This window comes from Hevea brasiliensis, chromosome 3, assembly GCF_030052815.1.
Source record: "Hevea brasiliensis isolate MT/VB/25A 57/8 chromosome 3, ASM3005281v1, whole genome shotgun sequence".
Lineage (NCBI taxonomy): Eukaryota > Viridiplantae > Streptophyta > Magnoliopsida > Malpighiales > Euphorbiaceae > Hevea > Hevea brasiliensis.
Window position 1 is genome coordinate 116,602,913 of NC_079495.1, and position 23,018 is coordinate 116,625,930.

At 34.5% G+C, this 23,018-nt stretch overlaps 1 protein-coding gene across 1 annotated transcript; it reads left to right on the top strand.

Moving 5' to 3' along the window:
- The first annotated feature begins 1,624 nt into the window (after positions 1–1,624).
- LOC110642865 (soluble inorganic pyrophosphatase 4) lies at positions 1,625–9,764 on the top strand. The gene is made up of 9 exons (XM_021795048.2): positions 1,625–1,844; positions 3,494–3,638; positions 3,745–3,773; positions 8,089–8,154; positions 8,234–8,341; positions 8,544–8,609; positions 8,736–8,856; positions 8,990–9,071; positions 9,522–9,764. The coding sequence occupies exons 1-9, from the start codon at positions 1,836–1,838 to the stop codon at positions 9,562–9,564; spliced, it is 669 nt and encodes a 222-aa protein (XP_021650740.2). The 5' UTR covers positions 1,625–1,835; the 3' UTR covers positions 9,565–9,764.
- The last annotated feature ends 13,254 nt before the right edge of the window (positions 9,765–23,018 follow it).

Genomic DNA, 23,018 nt, shown 5'->3' on the forward strand with positions numbered 1-23,018 from the left:
TTTGGTCTGTAATATTATTATCATGTTGGACCTGTAAACTAAATATGTTATGCATGTTTGATGGATTGGATGAGGGAGCTGAGCTCCCATTTATTTTATGTTGATGAGTATGTGGAGGGTGAGCTGAGCTCCCCAAATGACTATATATTGTGTTTACAGGTCGGGTGAGTCGAAAACTCCCCGTTGGTAAGTCCATTTTATGGCCGGACTCTGTCCGTTTGTTTTCTTGAAATTGGGCCCAAATGGGCCTTAGAGTTGGGTAATTGAATAGTTAAGGCTTACTACGGGCCTCGGGGGCTTTAGGCTGGCCCAGGTCCTAGTGCCTGTCCGGCCCATAGGTTGGGTCGTGACAATATATTTTTTAAAAATAGTATGTATTTTTAATATTTATTATATTAATAAAAAATAATAATATTTTAAAATTTTAATTTTTATGAAATGTATTTATTTTATATTATAAATTTATGTAAAGTGATAATAATTTTTGTCAAAGAATTATTTTATAAAAAATATATCAGACTAATAATGTCATATATTTTTATTATTATAATAATTAAATAGTTTAATTCATTATTAGGAATTTAATTTTTTTATTATATTAATAATAAAAAAATTATATTCATATATTTTTAAAATAATATTATTTTCTCATTAATTTAATATATTTTCTGTAATTTATAAAAAAATAAATATTGATTTATATAAATTATAAAATAAAATATAAAAATTTTATAAAATTTAAATTATTTTTTGAATAAAGTATTTTTATTACATTTTCAATAAAATAATTATGAAAACTACTATTATTAATATATGTATAAAAAGAAATAAATTGGTATTTTAATTAATTATATTATAAATTAATTAAAATTTTATTATTATAATAAGTAAAAATTTATTCAAATTAAATTAAATAAATGAGAAATTTTAATTTAAAATTAATTTAATAAAAATAATTTATTTTATTTAAAATATAATTAAAATTTAAAAAAAAATAAATTAATCACGCATAATATAAGTATTATGCTAATTATATGATAAAATAAATCCAATAATTTTAAAAATACTTTATAAAAGTAAGCCATTTGACTTTCTCAAAAACTTAAAAGATTTTTTACCATAAATAATATAATTAAACTTAAAATATTTAATTAATGTAATTAAAAAATAATATAAATAATATTTTTTATAATATAAGTATTATGCTAATTATATGATAAAATAAATCCAATAATTTTAAAAATACTTTATAAAAATAAGCCATTTGACTTCCTCAAAAACTTAAAAGATTTTTTACCATAAATAATATAATTAAACTTAAAAGATTTAATTAATGTAATTAAAAATAATATAAAAAGATTTAATTAATGTAATTAAAAAATAATATAAATAATATTCTTTATATGACAGTTTGGAGCTCCGTCTTTGTCCGTAAGTGGGTCCGGGCGTCTTTGCCAAATTAGCACACAGCTGGGAACCATGAATTATTCGCTCCAAAGAATATACTTTGGAATTCCACAATTTCACTGCATATGGAAGCGTACGAATTTTCCATTTTGTCCTTTGCTTTCCCTCTTTTGCTTTACCCTTGGTGCTTCCTTTAAATGGCAAAGAAGACCGAAAGCGGGAACGCGTACAGTTACAGATCTCTGCTTTGCTTCCCTCCACTCTTCCCCAAACCTCCCCTATATACTTCACCATTACTTCTCTATTATTCTCTCTCTCTCTCTCTCTCTCTCTCTCTCTCTCTTTGAGATCTGAGTTTTCTTTTTCTTTCTCTGGTTCCGTCCAAGCTTCACTTGCGAGGGTTTTGATTCAGAGATTAGAACCTCTGAATGCTAGAGGTGAGTTTTGGAATCACTTTCTTTGACCCGATCTTCATTTTCTTGGTTGTTTCCTTTATTTTATGCGTATTTCGAATAGTATCTTTTTTTTTTTAAATTATTTTTCTGTTTGTAATGAACTTAGTTTCATCCTTTGCTAGATCCGTGCTTATGATTCCGATTGTGTTTGAATAATGTATTTCTGTGTGTGATTGTTTTTGTTTGAAATTATTTGATTAGAAATGGATTAATTTCTTGCTTCATTGTTTGCCAAATATTTGCCTTATTTAATGTATAAGGCTCGGTCGTGCGTATCTGGTTGTTTGAGTAATGTGGAAGCCTTGTTTCCTTTCTTTTTCCTTTTGGAGTGCTTGGTTTGGAATAAATCATTTTCTAAGAAAGAATTCAATTAAATTCTCACATAAAATTCTTTTATTCCTCCAAATTAATTTTTTGTTTTAAGTTAAAAAAGAGTTATATTCTTTTATTTCAAATATGAAAATTAATAAAAAAAAATTAATTGAATTGGATTCTTATAAAATTCTAGATTGGGATATGATTTATTATTATTATTATTATTATTATTATTATTATTATTATTATTATTATTATTTGGTTCTTTTTGTTATATGCACCTCTGCTTCGTGTTCTGTTTTTCTGTTAGATTTTATTAATGTCGAGATGTTTGTATTTTTTTCCCCAATTATTCTGTATCAGTAAGTCATATGTTTTTGTGTTGGCTGGACTTTATTGTGGAAGTTTCTGAAAAATTATGGTTTAGTTTTGCTTAGTATTCTGGAGATGCATGATTAGTTGTGTTTGAGAACTGAAAGCAATTTAGGTTTTTGAAGCACAAATACAGACGCATCAAAGTTTTTATTTGTAATTTTTTTTTTCTCTTTGGGTACAATTGGCTCCGATTGCGTTTGAATTCGAGACCTTAAGCTAGCTCATTGATTTGTATGAATTTGAAAACTACATAAGTTTTCCATTTTATTTCATGAGTGTAAGTTGGCAAATGAGGTGATTAATTCTGATGTAAAAAAATATTATGCTTTTTAATTTGATCTGCCAAAAGGGGCCCTCATAGGCATTCAATTTTTTTTTTTCAAACATCTTATTTAGGTTTCTTTACTGCTTAAAAAATATCTAAAAACCAAATACAACTAGAGCTATGTGATGATGGGAACTTTCTAAATGAATGTGGATTGTACCTCACCTAAACTTACATAAAATGAAATCAAACTTAATATGTGTTCTGCAGAAATGTCCTTATGGGGCATTGGACTATTTCATGTCAGCATTATTCATAGGCACCTTCAATCTAATTTCTTTTCTTTTCTTTCTTTTTCTTTTTCTTTGGAAATCAAGTAGACCTGAAAACCTGAAGCCTAGGCGTTATCTTTCACTTGTTTCTTCTTGATGTTTCTAATTTTTATGCGGTTTCCATGGTATTAATTCGATGCAATGCTTTAAGATGCTTCCTTTGAAGACTCTGTACATGCAAAGTATGATGGCTTGGGATGTAATGCTTTGTTTGATGCAACTAGATTATGAAATCATCCATGTGAGACAGTTTTTGGTTTATTTTTTGTTTTATACTCAATATGATAGTTTTTGGTTTATACTCAATATGATAACATACTAATTGTTGTCCCTTGTGTTTTTAGGTTGCAGATATGGTTCCTCCTATAGACACTCCAAGCAAAACTATTGTTTCTCAACAGTCCTCACATCCACCTCTTAATGAGAGGATACTTTCATCAATGACTAGGAGATCTGTTGCTGCTCACCCCTGGCATGATCTAGAGATAGGTATGCAATGTCACTATAAACCATGTGAATTTGATATTTGATTCTTCATTCTTTTATTGATTGACATTGTTTATTGAATTTTTATTTTTATTTTTTTTATACATAGGACCTGGAGCTCCAAAGATATTCAACTGTGTAAGTTTAGTGAATCTTAGCCACCATTATCTTTCGCTACTTCTTTTAGGAGTTTTTGGTGTAGCTGTTTGATGTAGATGATAGTTAATAGACATCCAAACATTTGAATCAACTTGTTTGGTAAACCTATTAAAATTGTAGCTGATGACTGATAAATATCAAAACAATTGCACTTTCTTTCAGCTCTATTTTTTAAGCATTTTTTTCATAAGCTGATAGCTGATTTGGGTTTTTTTTTATTAGACAATATTACTCTTTTAAAATTTATTAATTACAAAATTTTTTGTCTTCAAATTAATTTTTTTTAACAATAAATTATTTATATTTATAAGAAATAATGAATAAATATAAAAATATTATACATAATAATTAAATTATTTATAATGTTTGTTCTTATATGATAAATAATATGAATAAAGACTTATCAAAATTATTAATCTACAAAACATTAATAAGCATAGAAAAATACATAAAATGAATATATTCTTCACCATTAATATCATTTTTTTTTTTCTCTTTAACATATAAGAACTTGTTTGAAAATAAAATAAACCTAAATTTTGGACAATGAACATAAACAAACCCAAAGAAAAAAAAACAATTTTAGATAACCTAGAAATTGTGTCACTAAATAGCATGTCAGTGTTTCTTTATGTGTGTGTACAACTCTAATCAACTCAACTAAACCTTTATCTCAAAGATTTGGGGTCGGCTCTATGGATTCGCTTTCTCCACTCTAAACTATTTTGGGTTAAATCCTCAGAAATGTGTAATGATTCTAGGTCATGTTGTACTAGTCTCCTCCAAGTCAATTTAGGTCTACCCTTTTTTTTCTTTTTACCCTCTAACCTAATGTACTCTACTTGTCTAACTGGAGCCTCCGTATGTCTACGCTTCACATGACCAAACCATCTCAATCTCCCTTCTCTTAACTTATCTTCAATTGGCACCACTCCTACCTTTTCTCTAATACTCTCATTATGGACTTTATCTAGTCTAGTATGGCCATTCATCCACCTTAACTTTTTCATCTCTGCAACTTTTATCTTAGACGCATACGACTCTTTTAGTGCCCAACACTCACTACCATATAACATAGCCGGTTATATGGCTATACGGTAAAATTTTCCTTCCAACTTATTGAGAATTTTACGATCACATTAAACTCCCGTGGCACGTCTTCACTTCAACCATCCAGCTTTAATCCTATGACTAACATCCTCCTCACATCCCCCATCTACTTGAAGGACTGAGCCTAGCTATTTAAAGTGATTATTTTGGGACAATACCACTCCATTCAAATTAACTTCTTCCCTATCACCAGTTTGGCCTTCACTGAACTTGCAATGCATGTATTCTGTCTTCGTTCTACTTAACTTAAAACCCTTTGATTCTAGACTAGAGTACTTCTTCAAAGCTCTAACTTTCTATTGACTCCTTCTCGTGTCTCATCTATCAAAACAATATCATCCGCAAACAACATGCACCAAGGAATACTCTCTTGTATATGTTTCGTCAATTCATCTAAAACTAATGTAAAAAGGTAAGGGCTTATGGCTGATCCTTGGTGTAATCCAATTGAGATCGGAAAATCTCTTGTGTTCGCTCCCACTGTGCACAATAGTAGTTGTTCCTTCATACATATCTTTCAACACTTGTATGTACCTAGATACCCTCTTTTGCTCTAACACATTCCATAAGACATCTCTTGGAACACTATCATAAGCCTTCTCCAAATCAATAAAAATCATGTGTAGATCTTTCTTCACATCTCTATATTTCTCCATCAAGCTTCTAATGAGAAAGATCGCTTCCATAATTGAATGACCGGGCATGAAATCAAATTGATTGAGAGAGATAGAAGTATCATGATGTAGTCGATGCTCCACAACTCTCTCCCACAACTTCATAGTATGATTCATGAGTTTAATTCCCCTATAGCTTGAGCAACACTGTATGTCTCCCTTTTTTTTAAAAATAGGTACTAAAATACTCCTCCTTCATTCATCAGGCATTTTCTTTGAGTTTAGAATCTTATTAAATAATTTAGTTAACCATGCCACTCTCATATCTCCCAAACACTTCCACACTTCAATTGGTATTTTATCAGGTCCACAGGCTTTACTCACTTTCATTCTCTTAAGTGCTTCCTTTACTTCTAAAGATCTAATCCTTCTAGTATAATTCACATTCTTTTCTATTGTTCTATAGTCTATATTCACGTTATTACCATTTTGACTATTATCAAAAAGATCATTAAAATAATTTCTTCATCTTTCTTTAATGTCCTCGTCTTTCACCAACACTTTTCCTTCTTTATCCTTAATGCATCTAACTTGATTCAGATCTTGACATTTCCTTTCTCTCCCCCTTGTTAATCTATAAATATCTTTCTCCCCTTCTTTAGTTTCAAGTTTCTCATATAACTTTTCAAAGGCCTGTGCTCTTGCTTGACTAATTGCCTTTTTTGCCTCTTTCTTTGCTATTTTGTGCTGTTTATATGTCTCATTATTATCACATTTAGGTAATTTCTTATACCATTCCCTTTTTCTCTTTACTGCCTTTTGTACTTCCTCATTCCATCACCATCTCTCTTTTGAGGGTGGTCCATGTCCTTTAGACTCTCTTTTGATGCCATCTGTATCCACATATTATTGGCCTCCATATCCAGCTTCCATACTTCGGACTCGAGAAGCTCATTTTTTAACTTCACTTGCTTTACTCCTTTGAACTCCCACCACTTTGTTCGAGCTACACTATTTCTTCTGACCTTACTTGAATTGTTCCTAAACTTGACATCCAAGACAACCAATCGATGTTGACTTGTTAAAGCCTTTCCTGGAATGACCTTGCAATCCTTGCATAGAGCTCTATTTGTCTTCCTGATTAAGAGAAAGTCGATTTGGCTTCTATGTTGTCCACTTTTGAAAGTCACTAAATGGGACTCTCTTTTTATAAAGTAGGTATTTGCTAGTATTAGGTCGTATGCCATAGCAAAATCTAAGATGCTTTTTCCCTCCTCATTTCGACTGTCAAAATCAAAACCTCCATGAACATTCTCATAACCTTGTCTATCACTTCCTACATGTCTATTCAAATCTTCACCAATGAAAACATTCTCTTCATTCGGTATGCTTTGCATTAAATCATCCATATCTTCCCAAAACCTTTGTTTACTCTCACTGTCTAGTCCTATTTGTGGGACATAAGCACTAATTATATTTATTGTTTCTCCCTCTAGTACTAGCTTTACTAGTATAATTCTATCTCTTACACTTCTCACAGCTATTACTGCGTCTTTCAATATCCTGTCTATGATTATAAACACAGGCAAATAATCAAGAAATAGATGACCTAAATAGCATGTTAGTGTCTTTTTTTTTTTATAAACAAAGAATCAATCTCAGAAAAATTCTTAAAAAAAAGGCCCACATAGAATTGTTAATGGTGTTAAAAAAGAAAGAGGACAATTTCACATAAACAAGAAACAGAGGAATCCAACAAGCATTAAAGATGGGAGAGATGATGAGAGAAAATTGAAACAATGTATAAGGAGAGGGATTAAAGGAGCATGAGTGTTGAAAATGGAAACATATGTGGTCCATAATCCTAAGTGTGGTAGTTTTAATGAGATACCAATAACTTTTTATCATCAAGACTCTAATTCTGATGACTTCCTAGTGTGTCAACACTAGACTAGTATATTGACAAATTTGAATCTAGTGCTATTGTCTTTTACCAACTGAGGTTCCACATCAAGAAGTGCTTGCGGGTGGTGGAAATAAAGAAAGCTTGCCTTTTCTAGAGCCTTGTGCCTAGAACAAGGCATGCGCCTAGGCATATGAGGTGAGTGTCTGTTAAATATTGGAGGCATTAGGGTTGGAGCCTTGAGTCTGAAGCATGCCTTTAACAACCTTGAATCTCATAATGCTTGACATTTTGGTGCTATAGAACTAACATGGCATTAATACAATGAAGTGTGAGGGCTAACATGTTTATTTCCATTTTTTTTTTCATTTCCTTTTCAAACTTGTATGGTTGACATGAAAGTAACTGTCTCTTTGATTTTACCAGAAAGGGTTTTTTTTTTTTCTATTTCCAAAAACATGAGGTTATAAAATAAAATTTGTTAATTTTCCAGAGTTGCCTTTTACATTACTTTCATGGTTCAATTTGAATTACAATTTCTGTGATTTATAATAATTTCTGTGATTTATAATACATGGAAATTTTGACTGATTATTATAAATAAAAATTGCAATCCATTTGAAATGTCATTTGACATTTGACGAGGGTTTTGGTAAAATTAATGCAGGTGATCGAAATAGGAAAAGGGAGCAAGGTGAAATATGAACTTGACAAAAAAACTGGACTCATCAAGGTAATCGTGTGTGTGAATCTCATTTTCTTCATGAGCTTACATTTATTTACAATGGGCTGGTAAATTTTCTTATTTGCAGGTTGATCGTGTTCTTTACTCCTCAGTTGTGTATCCCCACAACTATGGCTTCATCCCTCGTACTCTTTGTGAGGACAATGATCCCTTGGATGTCTTAATTATTATGCAGGTATTTTGTTTGATAATCAATTTTCTCATGTGTGCTTGGCATGCTTGCTTGGAAACATTTTGACATTGTTTCAAGGATTTACCCTAACATTTTTAGCTGTATGTTATTATATTTATCCTTCTCGCGACCATAGTGGTAATGAGGAACTTTCTTTGTAAAATAATAATAATAATAGTAATAATAATGATAAATTTATGTGCAGGAGCCAGTGCTTCCAGGATGCTTTCTTAGGGCTAAAGCTATTGGACTTATGCCGATGATTGATCAGGTAACATATAGCCAGGCGGAAAACTCTGAATAGTTGTTCCATTTTTTATTTTTTGCCTGCTTTTATTCTTGCTGGTTCATGGTAGTTGCTCTTATTTATCAATAAGTTTCCATATTGGCCAACCAGGGTGAAAAAGATGATAAGATAATTGCTGTTTGTGCTGATGATCCTGAGTATCGCCACTACAATGATATCAAGGAACTCCCACCACATCGTTTGGCTGAGATCCGTCGCTTCTTTGAAGATTGTATCCTTTAAAGTATTTGTTACTTCTTAGCAAGAACCTGTGCACTATAAAATGTTTTAGGCATGCACTATTTCTTTTATGAAGCCTTCAAAAAGTAAAACATATATCTTTTTCCCCTTAATAAGAAGTTCAGATAAGAAAAATGAAAACAAAGAAGTTGCAGTTAATGACTTCCTTCCAGCCTCTGACGCCTACAAAGCAGTTCAGCATTCCATGTAAGATAGACCTCTCTGTGAACGAGCGTCTATGTTTGCGTGTGTTATTTCTATGTTGTTTAAACTGGTCCAAAAAAAAAAAAAAAAGCCTAACCTGACTAAACACGGATCAATTTTAAAATTTGCAAAAAATGAGAAAGCATGATAATCCTAAAGCAAGCAGGAATTTGGCAAGTCTGCAATTCTTTTTTGTCTGATTTTCCTCAATATTGGTAATTGGTGCATTTTCAAATTCACTTTTCTAATCTCAGAGAATTTTTTATATTTGCGAATACCTTGACTATAGGTCCTAAACTTGACTTGTCAACTGCTGATATGATTTAGGGGTTTATCAATTTTTTTTTCTCATGTGTGTGTATATTTATATATTTATTGTTATATTTACTTCTTTCAATCTCTGTTATTCATTGTGTTTCTTTCCCTTTTCTTTGATTTTCCTGCTTTCTGAAGGAATCTCTATGCTGACTACATAGTGGAGAGCTTGAGGCGGTGATTTCAAGCACATACAGAAGTGTGATTTTGAGCTCTAATCGTCTTGTATAAGATATTTACAATATATAGTCTTCTGTCATCCTTGTGTCAATGCATTGACCTAAAAAATGTATGCTTAATTTTGTTACATTTTCTGCATGGATTGGTTATTATATTCTTGCGCTACATCCAAGACGATGACGCCAAAGTGATCATAGTCAATGTTAGATCTTTACTATAGTGAACATTAGAAAGTAAAGAGAACACAAAGTATTGTTTGGATCAATCATATTTTTTAAAGTATCTAATAGCGTGATTGATGCCTTACAATGTTGTCTTTTGACATATTGGATCAAATGGATCTTAGAGACATTAAATATACACTAAAATATATATTGTTTTAATGAAAAAAAATTTAAGACACTTTCATCATTTGTTAGTCAAATCGATGATTTTTTTTTTTTTTTTGTATTTTGTGTATTATTAAAATGCTGAACCTACTCGTCAACAAAATTCATTATTAAAATATTCATTCTGAAGCAACATTTCTTATTTTGAAAAATTTTTACACAAGTTTATCCCTTAAATTCATTATTATGTAAACCATAATATTTTTGTTATTAAGGAGACGAAGGGTGTGCTTGGAAAGTAAAATAATAATAATAATAACGAAAATAAATTTATCTATTTATAAATAAAAATAAATAAACATCCATTTTGGTTATCAATTATTTCAAATAATAAAATTTAAACACTTTTCCTAAATACAATTATTAATAAATCATCAAAATTTAATAAATTACGTAAATTAATTTAATTTTAACATGAAAATCGTTCCAAATGGAAAGTGACGAATAAAGTAAATTAGTCATTACGAAGTTTTCATATGGAAATGGAAAAAATATGTTAATAATTAGAAATAAAGTATAAAAGAGGTACAGATTAACAGTACGTTTTTCATATATAAAAGAAATTAATTACACAAACAAAAAACAATGGAAGTGTATTATATTTTATTTTATTAATTAGAAATAAGGTAAAAAAAAAGAGTACAAATCAATAATATATTATATTTTTTATAAATAAAATTAATTATTTAAAAAAAATAATATAAAAAATTTAAAAAATTCAATAGGGTTAATATATATATATATATATATATATATATATATATATATATATATATATATATATATATATATATATATATATATATACCATTAGATAAAGTATGCGCTCAATTTTTTAATTTAATATTTTTTATGAAATTATCAAATAACCTTTTATTTAGAACTCCTGCCAAAAGAAAGATTCAAAATAATAATAATAATAATAATAATAGGATCTGAATTTTATCAAAATTTATTAATTAATCTCTAAAATTTTTAAAAATGACTAAAATGCCCATTGCTAATTCAAAATAAAACATGTTAGTCTTTCTATTAACGATTCCGTTAATTAGGTGGGAAAAGCAAAAAATGCCATTTTATTCTTTTCTGCCTTGGCGAAAAATACCCGATTCTCTCTCAAATTCCTCATCCTCTTCGTTACTGCACTTCCTCATCTTTTTTTAGTCAGCCGCCTAGCCAGTCCCAGTCGCTCCCCTCCATCTCCATGCTCTGCTCTCTTTCAATTTGGTCGAACCCATCTGCCTTACGGACGCGACAAGCCCTTCGGCCTTCCCTACCCAACTCGTCATGTTCCTCACCCTTCTGCCTCATTATCAATCCTCTAAAGTCTGATCCTTTTTTTCTGGATCTATTCTTTCCCTCATCAGTTCTCAATACTTCTCACTGATTGAAGAGCAAAGTTAGGGGCTTGCATGCGATGCTCTCTGCCTCTTTGCCCTCCATCTCCTTCACCTGTCACATTCTGTCTCTGGCTTCCTAATTCAACCGTTCTTGCTTGGCCCTAACAAAGCACAACGAGGATTGTTAGAAATTCCATAAATGATTTGCATATGAAAATGGGTGTTCTAGAACAGTTTGGTTTGAGAGATGGCACGAACTTTACAGAATTCCCAAATATAGTATCATCATCAAACACAACATTGAGAAGAAGCGAAAACAACAGTAACAACAACCACACTGCAAACTAGGGAGATGGAGAGAGATCAAACAAGAGTGATCGAAATCTATTAAGGTTCGTTAATGGCAATTACAGTAACTCACAGCAAATAGTTGCGAATGGGAGAGTAAACTACTCGGCTTCATCAAATTTTTTAATGGAAAATTTGTTGATTCTGATTTCTGAGAACATTTGTTGATACTGAGAAAATTTGTTGATTCTAAGAACATTTGTTTATTCTATGCATTTCTCATTGGGTATGAATGTTACACGATGATCAGCAGGAGCGGACGCAGGAATTTTTTTTTTTTTTTAATATATAACAGTAAGCAGTCAGAGAAAATTTTATTTTAAATTAGCAAATATCATTTAATTTTAAATAATGCATGCATTTCCTTTAGAATTTATGTTAAAAAAATAGATTTTTAGCTTTAATATTTAATTGTTTTCATAATTGGTAGTAAATTAATTTTTAAATATTAAATTTGATCAAAATTTAGAGAAAAATTTTTAGAGTCACTAAAAAAATTAATTACTGAAATTAAAATTTTTAATAATTTAAATATAAAAATTATTAAAATTTTAACTTTTTTTAAAGGAGCAGCTGAACTTATAATTAAAAATAAAATAAAATAAAATAAAAATTGTGGGTGCCAAAGCCCCCTCACCATGCACTTTGTCACTCCACAAATGTCAACTCCCGTAGAGGTCCAATTTTTTTCGCAAGGTGGCCTAGAGAGAGAGGTTCAGTGGGCGTAAGTCCTTGTGGGGCAAAGGGGTGGTAAGCATTGTGTGGCAAGCAATGCGGGCAGAAAATGAGGTTTACCGGCTAAACAGGCCCATCGGGCGAGCTAGAGGATAATTCGGCAAGTGCAGGAAGAAATGAGGTTCAAACTGGCGAACCGGGCCTAAAACGAGGTTCACTGTGAGCTAGAGGCCTACTGGCATCGGTCGGGCATGCTGGGGAGTTATTCGCAAGGAGCAGCGCGCAAATGAGGTTCATCAGGCATGTGGTGCGCATGGACGAGAGCTGCGGAGAGCGGGCAGAGCGAGCGGGCGAGAGAAGCGACCAAACGAGGTTCTTCTGGCGAGGGGCGTGCGCGCGTAGCAGCTGTGGAGTGGGAGCAACATGCGGGCGAGCGGAGTGCACGGACAAGAGTCAGGACGTGCAGAGCGCGTGCGGGCCGCGGAACGAAACGAGGTTCACCCGTCGAAGGTTCTGGAAGCGCCTGGAGAGCGCGCGAAGCGTCTGGAGAGCGCGAGGCACGCGGGAAAGCACCTGGGGCGCTCTGAATTGGCCCGTAGGCCGCCTGGAGCACCCAGGGAGGCAAGCAAAATGAGGTTCACTGCTGGAAATTTCCAAAATCGCCCAAAATCGCCAGAATGGGGCAAAAAGCCAGATTTTTTCCCAGAATGATCCAGAAACTGCCCAGAACGTGTCCAGCTTCTTCAGCAAGCTTCTTGGGATATTTTTATGGGAAATGTGCTAGAAGCTTTCTCCACTAGCACCAAAATTTTCCCAAGGCAAAATCCCAACCCTCCATCCAAAATTGGTGATCCCAGAGCACATCTTGGCCATCCATTTGGAGGAGAAATTTCAGCCACAAATTGGGGCAGCCACAACACTATAAATAGGAGGCCTTGGCACTCATTTGGGGCATGAATCCAACCAATCCATCCAACCAAGCATCCAAGCTTCCTACAAACACTTGTGCACTTAAGCTTTGTATAGTTGTTCTCTTGTATAGCCTTAGGCTTATAAAGCCATTTTTCTTGAGTTAATAAAATTACCTTCCCTTTGTCCATACTCTTCCCACTACTATCTTTTGTTTTCTTTTGGACCTTCTCACTTAGGCATACTTTTGTCACCCTTATTAGTCTATCACATAGACTAAGTGTGTTGGAAGGCTGACTTAGTCCAAGGAGGTGACTAAGGCCGCACGGGTTGCTAGAGTTTGGTGTTGATAAACTCCCAGTCCGTGACAAGTGGTATCAGAGCCTGGTTGCTCTAAGGGGTGATCATATCAGATCCTAGTGAGGTTGCTTCGGGTACAAGTGGTGCTCCTAGGGTTGAGGAGCAAGGTGGCAGGAGAAGGAGGGGCAAGTCAAGAGATCCAAGCCGAGCTAGGGAGGAGCTTGGGGATTTCAAGACACGGCTTGCCAAGGTGGAGCTACACTTGATCGATGGAGATGAGAAGATTGAAGAGTTAGACACCCGCATGGAGGAACTCGACAGAGGGATGGAAGAGTTCCGAGAAGAGATGCAAGGGGCCCTCAATGAAGCCATCGACAAGATAACTGGTGAAGGTGAGTCTCTTAAATTTTCCTTCTCTAATGATGTTGCTGCTTTAAGGGAAGAAAATAGGTTCCTACGGGAGGAACTACATAGGGTGATGGGGAAGGTCAAGGACATGGAGGAGCAAATGTCCTTGGTCCGAGTGGCTATACTGCAAGGTAGTGTTGTGGGTGCTGCTACTACCTCAATTGCTCCCACGGCCAGGGTGGAGGTACCTAAGCCAAATGCGTTCCATGGTGGAAGGAATGCAAAGGAGATTGATAATTTCCTATGGAGCTTGGAGCAATACTTTAGAGTGTTTGGGATTACAGAGGATGCTAGAAAGATAGACCATGCCGCACTATACCTAGCAGACACCGCAATGGTCTGGTGGCGCAAGAGGCTACTAGACATTGAAAGAGGTACGTGCACTATCTCCACTTGGGATGATTTTAAGAGAGAGTTAAAGAAGCAATTTTATCCGGAGAATGTTGCACACGAGGCTAGAGCCAAACTGAGGCATCTATCACATAAGGGGAGTATTCAGGACTATGTGAAGGAGTTCATGGAGACCCTATTGGAGATCCGGGACTACCCAGATACGAAAGCTCTCTTTGCCTTCACTGATGGCCTGCAGAATTGGGCAAGTTTGGAGATTGAGCGGTATGGAGCATGAGACTTAGCCACTACTGTCTCCATTATTGAGTCCCTCATAGAGCTCCAGAGGCGCGAAAGGAACTCAAGTCCACGAAAGGAGAGGAACGAGGGAAGCTCCAGCCATGGCAAAGATGGAAGCTATAAACCGTGCAAGCCGAAGGAAGGGCACAACAAGGTTCAGAAGGAAGATCAAGGTATGCAATGCCCTCCTCTTTCGTGCTTTCTTTGTGATAGACCCCATAGAGCTCGGGAGTGTCCAAAGAAGAGAAAACTCTCGGCATTGATTAAGGAGAGGGAGGAGGCCCCTTTCCCACAAAGAGAGGCAACCATAGGCTCTTTGCAGTTATGCGCCTTAAAGGTCGAGGGGCAGAAAACCGAGGAAGCTAGGAAGGGGCGACCTTTTGTCCAAGTGAAGCTAGGAGGACAGGAGGTGCTGGCACTGATAGACACAGGGGCATCTAACAACTTCCTGAAGGAAGAGGAAGCCAAGAGGTTGGGTATCCCATATGAGAGGGAGAAGGGATGGTTGAAGGCAGTCAACTCCACACCCAACTTGATACATGGCGTAGCTCGAAATGTCAAGGTACGCATCGGTGACTAGAATGGTACCTTAGATTTCTTTATTGCATCCATGGATGATTATCAGTGCATGCTTGGGGTTGAGTTCGTGGGTTGGGTCAAGGAGATCCCAATGTTATTCGCCAATAGCATGTGTATCATAGAGAGAGGTGGTACATGTATGGTTCCTTTGTTGCGAGGAAGTCCTCACCATCGAATACCCTTGCAACCATGCACGTGGAGGTGCAAAAGTCATCATCAACCACAACCGCTGTCGTCCATGGGAAGGAGCAACATGGAAAGGAAGGAGGTACTCCTAAAAGTGGACCAAAGGAGTGTAAGGAGGGAAACACTCCTAAGTTGCTAAAGGGGCATCCACCAAGGAGGAAGGTGGACTGTGCAAGAGGGAAGTCAGCTGCCAAAAGTTCAAGGGATGTAGCATCGCCAAGGCAGGAGAGTCCTAGGCAAAATCGCTCATGGAGGAGCAGAAGGAGGTGCAAAGCCAAGTGGAGAGCTGGTGCACCAAGCCACAAGGACGAGGGAGGCACTACTGGAGCACAGTTAGAGCAAGCCCAAGGCAACCAAGTCGTGTATGGACGGAGACATGGGAGGAGGTCCAAACGACGAGGGCGTCGTTAGGATTGAGTGGAGGAGAATGTCACTCCACAAATGTCAACTCCCGTAGAGGTCCAATTTTTTTCACAAGGTGGCCTATAGAGAGAGGTTCAGTGGGCGTAAGTCCTTACCGGGCAAAGGGGTGGTATGCATTGTGTGGCAAGCAATGCAGGCGGAAAATGACATTTACCGCCTAAACAGGCCCATCGGGTGAGCTAGAGGACAATTCGGCAAGTGCAGGAGGAAATGACATTCAAACTGGCAAACCGGGCCCAAAACGAGGTTCACTGCGGGCTAGAGGCCTACTGGCATCGGTCGGGCATGCTGGGGAGTTATGCACGAGGAGCAGCCTGTAAAAGAGGTTCATCAAGCATGTGATGCGCATGGACAAGAGCAGCGGAGAGTGGGCAGAGCGAGCGAGTGAGAGAAGCGACCAAACGAGGTTCTTCTGGTGAGGGGCGTGCGCGCGTAGCAGCTGCGGAGTGGGAGCAACGTGCGGATGAGCGAAGTGCATGGACGAGGTTCAGAACGTGCGGAGTGCGCGCGGGCTGCAGGACAGAATGAGGTTCACCCACCAAATGTTCTGGAAGCACCTAGAGAGCGCGCAAAGCGTCTAGCGAGCGTGGGGAGCACGGGAAAGCGCCTAGGGCGCGCTGAACTGGCCCGTAGGCAGCCTGGAGCGCCCAGGGAGGCAGGCAAAATGAGGTTCACTACTGGAAATTTCCAGAATTGCCCAGAAATGCCAGAATGGGGCAGAAAGCCAGATTTTGACAGAAAGCCAGATTTTGGCCCAGAATGATCCAGAAACAGCTCAGAATGTGTCCAGCGTCTTCAGCAAGCTTCTTGGGATATTTTTATGGGAAATGTGCTAGAAGCTTCCTCCACTAGCACTAGAATTTTCCCAAGGCAAAATCCCAACCCTCCATCCAAAATTAGTGATCCTAAAGCATATCTTGGCCATTCATTTGGAGGAGAAATTTCAGCCACAAATTGGGGCAGCCACAACACTATAAATAGGAGGCCTTGGCACTCATTTGGGGCATGAATCCAACCAATCCATCCAACCAAGCATCCAAGCTTCCTACAAACACTTGTGCACTTAAGCTTTGTGCAGTTGTTCTCTTGTATAGCCTTAGGCTTGTAAAGCCATTTTTCTTGAATTAATAAAATTACCTTCCCTTTGTCCATACTCCTCCCACTACTATCTTTTATTTCCTTTTGGACCTTCTCACTTAGGCATACTTTTGTCACCCTTATAATGTCTATCACATAGACTAAGTGTGTTGGAAGGCTGACTTAGTCCAAGGAGGTGACTAAGGCCGCACGGATTGCTAGAGTTTGGTGTTGATAAACTCCCAGTCTGTGACAACTTTTGTCCGCCCCTGATGACCAATTGAGGTTTCTTTGACACATGAGAAGTGAGAAAACATCTCATAAACTGAGATTTGAGAATCCAAAAAAATTGAAATAACTGAACGGACTGCTTACAAGAGTCTCTTTGGTGGATTTTAAGGGGAAATAGGGATATTTTTGCCATTTCACAATACTCTCCCCCTTCCAATTGAGCCATACACCTTTTCACTAAGAATTTTGTCAAGAAATGTTATGGAAGGACCAATTAGTTCTAGTTTGAATTAATGAAGGATATTTTAATCGTCTAATTTTAGGGACTAACTACTAAATTTTGACAAAACACATAGGCCTTAGCATAATTTGCCAATAATAATAATAATAATAATAATAATAATAATAATAATAATATTATTATTATTATTATTATTATTATTATTATTATTATTATTATTATAACTTAAAAAAGTAATATTGGAGGAAAAAATAAAATCAAATAAAAAGTAGGATTGTTGCAAGTTGTTTATATTCATTGTATTTATTTATAATTTTATTTTATTTATATGTAATTTTGAAAAAAATTTCATTCTAATTAATTAATAAACTTTAAAATTAATAAAATTTTTTTTAAAGCAAGTATAATAATACAATAAAACTAGAAATTTTTCTTAACATAACTTTAAATACTTATATATTTAAATAATTAGATAACAATATAAAACATATTTAAATTGATAAAAATTTAAAATGAATGAATTTTTATTTTAAATGTTTAATTATTCAAATAAAGTTTGAATAATTTTAAGAATAATATTTTTTTAAATTTTAATAAATTTATAAATTGAAATGTTTTATTAGCATAAAAATTAAAATTTATTTGAAAATAGAATTAATTGATAAAAAAACTCTAAAACTCTAAAAAAATTTTCCATTTTATTTAAAATTTTAATTTGCTTAATTGCATAAGATTGTATAACTATATTTAGTTTTTATTAAGCTTTTCATTAAAAATTATTTTATATTTACTGTACTAAAAATAATTTGAGAAAATAAAAATATTTCATTTTTATTTTTAATTAAAATAAAATAAATAAAAATTTGTTTTATATAAAAATAAATTTGAAATTTAATTAAAATTATATTTTTATCAATATCAATAATTTTTCTGACTTGTAACCAACAAATTGGTTGTTATGCTGATTAAAAATTTTAAACTTTTTATTTTAATATTTAGTTAAAACCTATCCATTATTTTTTTTTAAATGGATACAAATTTATGACAAATATATTGTTATTGAATAGATTAGAATTTCATATTTATTAATATAGATGTAATTTTTATCTAATTGAATATTTAATTTTTTTCAAGGATATTTCTATTTGTCCTATTATTTTCCTCTTCTCTCATATACACGCACTCTTGCACATGCACAAACATACACTTAAATACACACATATATAATATAAGTTTATAAATATTTAGAATAATTAAAAAAATTATATTAAAAACATTTAAATAAATAATTGATAGTTAATATGATATAATAAAATTTTATATAAAAAATATAAAAGCTATATTACGTGACAATTTTTTAAGTCTTCTTATTAAGTTAGATAAGCAAACTCTTGTGAAATCATTTTTAAATTTAAATTTAATATATATATATATATATTAGAAATAATAGGCAACTTTATAAAGGGACTAAGCAATATCTCATCAATTTTGTTTATAAATATCAGGATTAAAGTCAATGTTAGATTTTAAACCGACACGATTATTAGTGTATCATAAACGAGTCGATACGATTTCAATACGAACACGAATAAACTCAATCCAAATATTTTATTTTCATATTGAGTCTGAAATTGCCAACCCTATTTGTGATTCAAATCAACTCTTCACTTGGCTTTTTTTTTCCCCAAAAAAGCGTAATTAAAAAATTAAAAATACGACTTAAGTGTTAGTTTGAAACTATTTACGAAGTAGGGGTAAATTTTGCTAGCGTGGTGCGTTCATAGTAATGTCTACTAGTAGACGAGATCCATGCTAGAGTCCAACGCCCAATGATTCACGTGCCTAGCGAAGTTGAGACCCCTCTGCCATCTAAGCACTGGACCCATGGGCAGCCTCTGGCAAAGAGGAAGATGGCACTATGGGTAGCAGCTGGCAAGCGTTGTAGAGATTAATGCTTGGTGCAACTTAGAAAAGACGATGGATATGGTATTTTACAAAAATCATGCTATTAAGACCTGATACTGTTTTTAATTTGATTAAAATTATTTTTGATTATTTGAATTCATATCAAATTTAATTATTATTATTTAAAAAATATTATTTTAATTAATAATTTGCCTAAAAATCTTTTTATTAATAATTTATATTTTAAAAATTTATTAATTCTATAAAATATTTATATTTTATTTTATTTAAAATAAAATATATAAAAATTTATAAATATTATTATAAAAAAATATATTTTATATTTAATTAAGTATTTATATAAATAAATTTAATAATAAATACTCAATATATAAAATTTAAACTTATTATAAAAATTATTTTTTAAATTTAAATTTATTTTTATTTTAATTATATAATATTGAAATTCACCCTATTATAATTCATTTGAATGAGTACCTATAAAAATCCAACCATTGTATGTTGCTACTCACAATAACGTCTAGAAATTAAATTCGTAAGATGAATATGCCATTCTTAACTCCGTCTAAGTAGTTTGCGCTTAGCCGGTCCCAAGCCCGGATAAAGGAGGAGGGTTGCGGTAGGTGACAACTAGCGTAAAAATTTCGTCACACCCTATGATATGGATTCAAATGATATAAACGTTGGGGCGTCCTCTACTAACGACGCGCTACATGGTGTAGTGATAAATATGCAAGGGTGTAGGCGTTCACTGAAGCGACGCGCCATGGGTGTGGTGTTAAGTGAGCAAGGGTTTCCACATCATGGACGGGTGTGGGTAAAGAAGTTAGTCCATAAGACAGATAATAGAACAAATAGTGGAACAGAACACAAGATAGACATAGAAAATAATAGAAGATATCATAGAAGGAGACCAATTAGGAAGGAGCAGGATAGGAGGAGGATCAGGGTTGGTACTTGGAATGTTGGATAACTTACAGGAAAATTAATGGAGCTTGTGGATACCTTGGAAAGGAGAAGGGTGAATATTGCTTTCATTAAGGAGACTAAATGGGTAGTAGAGAAAAGTAAGGAAGTGTGTAATTCAGGGTACAAACTTTGGTTTCTGGAAAGGAGAGAAACAAAAAGTGGGTATAATCATAGACAGGACATTGAAAGTGTGAAAAGAGTAGGAGATAGAATTATACTAGTAAATTTAGTACTAGACGGAGAAACAATAAATATAGTTAGTGCTTATGCCCCACAAATAGGAATAGACATTGAGAGTAAACAAATGTTTTGGGAAGATATGGTTGATTTAATGCAAAGCATACCGAATGAAGAGAATGTTTTCATTGGTGGTGATTTGAATGGACATTTAGGAAGTGATAGGCAAGGTTATGAGAATGTTCATGGAGGTTTTGGTTTTGTGATCGAAATGAGGAGGAAAAAGCATCATGGATTTTGCTATGGCATACGACCTAATACTAGCAAATACCTACTTTATAAAAAGAGAGTCACATTTAGTGACTTTCAAAAGTGGGCAACATAGAAGCCAAATCGACTTCCTCTTAACCAGAAGACAAATGAGCTCTATGCAAGGATTGCAAGGTCATTCAGGAGAAGCTTTAACAAGTCAACATAGGTTGGTGGTCTTGGATGTCAAGTTTAGGAACAATTCAAGTAAGGTCGGAAGAAATAGTGTAGCTCGAACAAAGTGGTGGGAGTTCAAAGGAGTAAAGCAAGTGAAGTTCAAAAATGAGCTTCTTGAGTCAAGTATGGAAGCTAGATATGGAGGCCAATGATATGTGGATCTGGATGGCATCAAAGATTAGAGAAGTAGCTAGAAAAGTACTTGGGAGTCTAAGGACATGGACCACCCTCAAAAGAGAGATGGTGGTGGAATGAGGAAGTACAAAAGGCGTTGAAGAGAAAAAGGGAATGGTATAAGAAATTACCTAAATGTGATAATAATGAGGCATATGAACAAGATAGCAAAGAAAGAGGCAAAAGCGATTAGCCAAGCAAGAGCACAGCCTTTGAAAAGTTATATGAGAAACTTGGAACTAAAGAAGGGAGAAAGATATTTATAGATTAGCAAGGAGTAGAGAAAGGAAATGTCAAGATCTCAATCAAGTTAGGTGCATTAAGGATAAAGAAGGAAAAGTGTTGGTGAAAGATGAGGACATTAAAGAAAGATGGAGAAATTATTTTAATGATCTCTTTAATAATAGTCAAAATGGAAATAGCGTGAATATAGATAATAGAACAATAGAAAAGAATGTAAATTATACTAGAAGGATTAGATCTTTAGAAGTAAAGGAAGCACTTAAGAGAATGAAAGTAGGTAAAGCTGGACAGATGAAATACCAATTGAAGTGTGGAAGTATTTGGGAGATATGGGAGTGGCATGGTTAACTAAATTATTTAATAAGATTCTAAACTCAAAGAAAATGCCTGATGAATGGAGGAAGAGTATTTTAGTACCTATTTTTAAAAATAAGGAGACATCTGAGTTGCTCAAACTATAGAATTAAACTCATGAGCCATACTATGAAGTTGTGGGAGAGAGTTGTGGAGCATCGACTACGTCATGATACTTCTATCTCTCTCAATCAATTTGGTTTCATGGTCGTTCAACTATGGGCGATCTTTCTCATTAGAAGCTTGAGGGAGAAATATAGAGATGGGAAGAAAGATCTACATGCACATGGTTTTTATTGATTTGGAGAAGGCTTATGATAGTGTTCCAAGAGAGGTCTTATGGAATGCGTTAGAACAAAAGAGGGTATCTATTAGGTATATACAAGTATTGAAAGATATTTATGAAGGAGCAACTACTATTGTGCGCAGTGGGAGGGGACACAAGAGATTTTCCGATCTCAATTGGATTACACCAAGAATCGACCATAAGCCCTTACCTTTTTACATTAGTTTTAGATGAACTGAAACATATACAAGAGAGTATTCCTTGGTGCATGATGTTTGCGGATGATATTGTTACGATAGATGAGACACGAGAAGGAGTCAATAGGAAGCTAGAACTTTGGAGAAGTACTCTAGAGTCAAAGGGTTTTAAGTTAAGTAGAGCGAAGGCAGAATACATGCATTGCAAGTTCGGTGAAGGCCAAACGGTGATAGGGAAGGAGTTAGTTTGAATGGAGTGTCCCAAAGTAATCACTTTAAATATCTAGGCTCGATCCTTCAAGTAGATGGGGATGTGAGGAGGATGTTAGTCATAGGATTAAGGATGGTTGAAGTGGAGACGTGCCACGGGAGTTTTATGTGATCGTAAGATTCCCAATAAATTAAAAGGAAAATTTTACCATATGCTATATGGTAGTGAGTGTTGGACACTGAAAGAGTCCTACGCATCTAAGATAAGAGTTGCAGAGATGAGAATGTTAAGGTGGATGAGTGGCCATACTAGACTAGATAAAGTCCGTAATGAAAGTATTAGAGAAAAGGTAGGAGTGGTGCCAATTGAAGATAAGTTGAGAGAAGGGAGATTGAGGTGGTTTGGTCATGTGAAGCGTAGACATACGGAGGCTCCAGTTAGACAAGTAGAGCACATTAGGCTAGAGGATAGAAAGAAAAAAAGGGGTAGACCTAAATTGACTTGGAGGAGAGTAGTACAGCATGACTTAGAAGCATTACACATTTCTGAGGATTTAACCCAAAATCGTTCAGAGTGGAAAAAGCGAATCCATATAGCCGACCCCAAATTTTTGGGATAAAGGCTTAGTTGAGTTGAGTTGAGTTGTAGAATATGCCATTCTTGTTGGTCTCTCTCTAACCAGTAGAGAGAGAATTT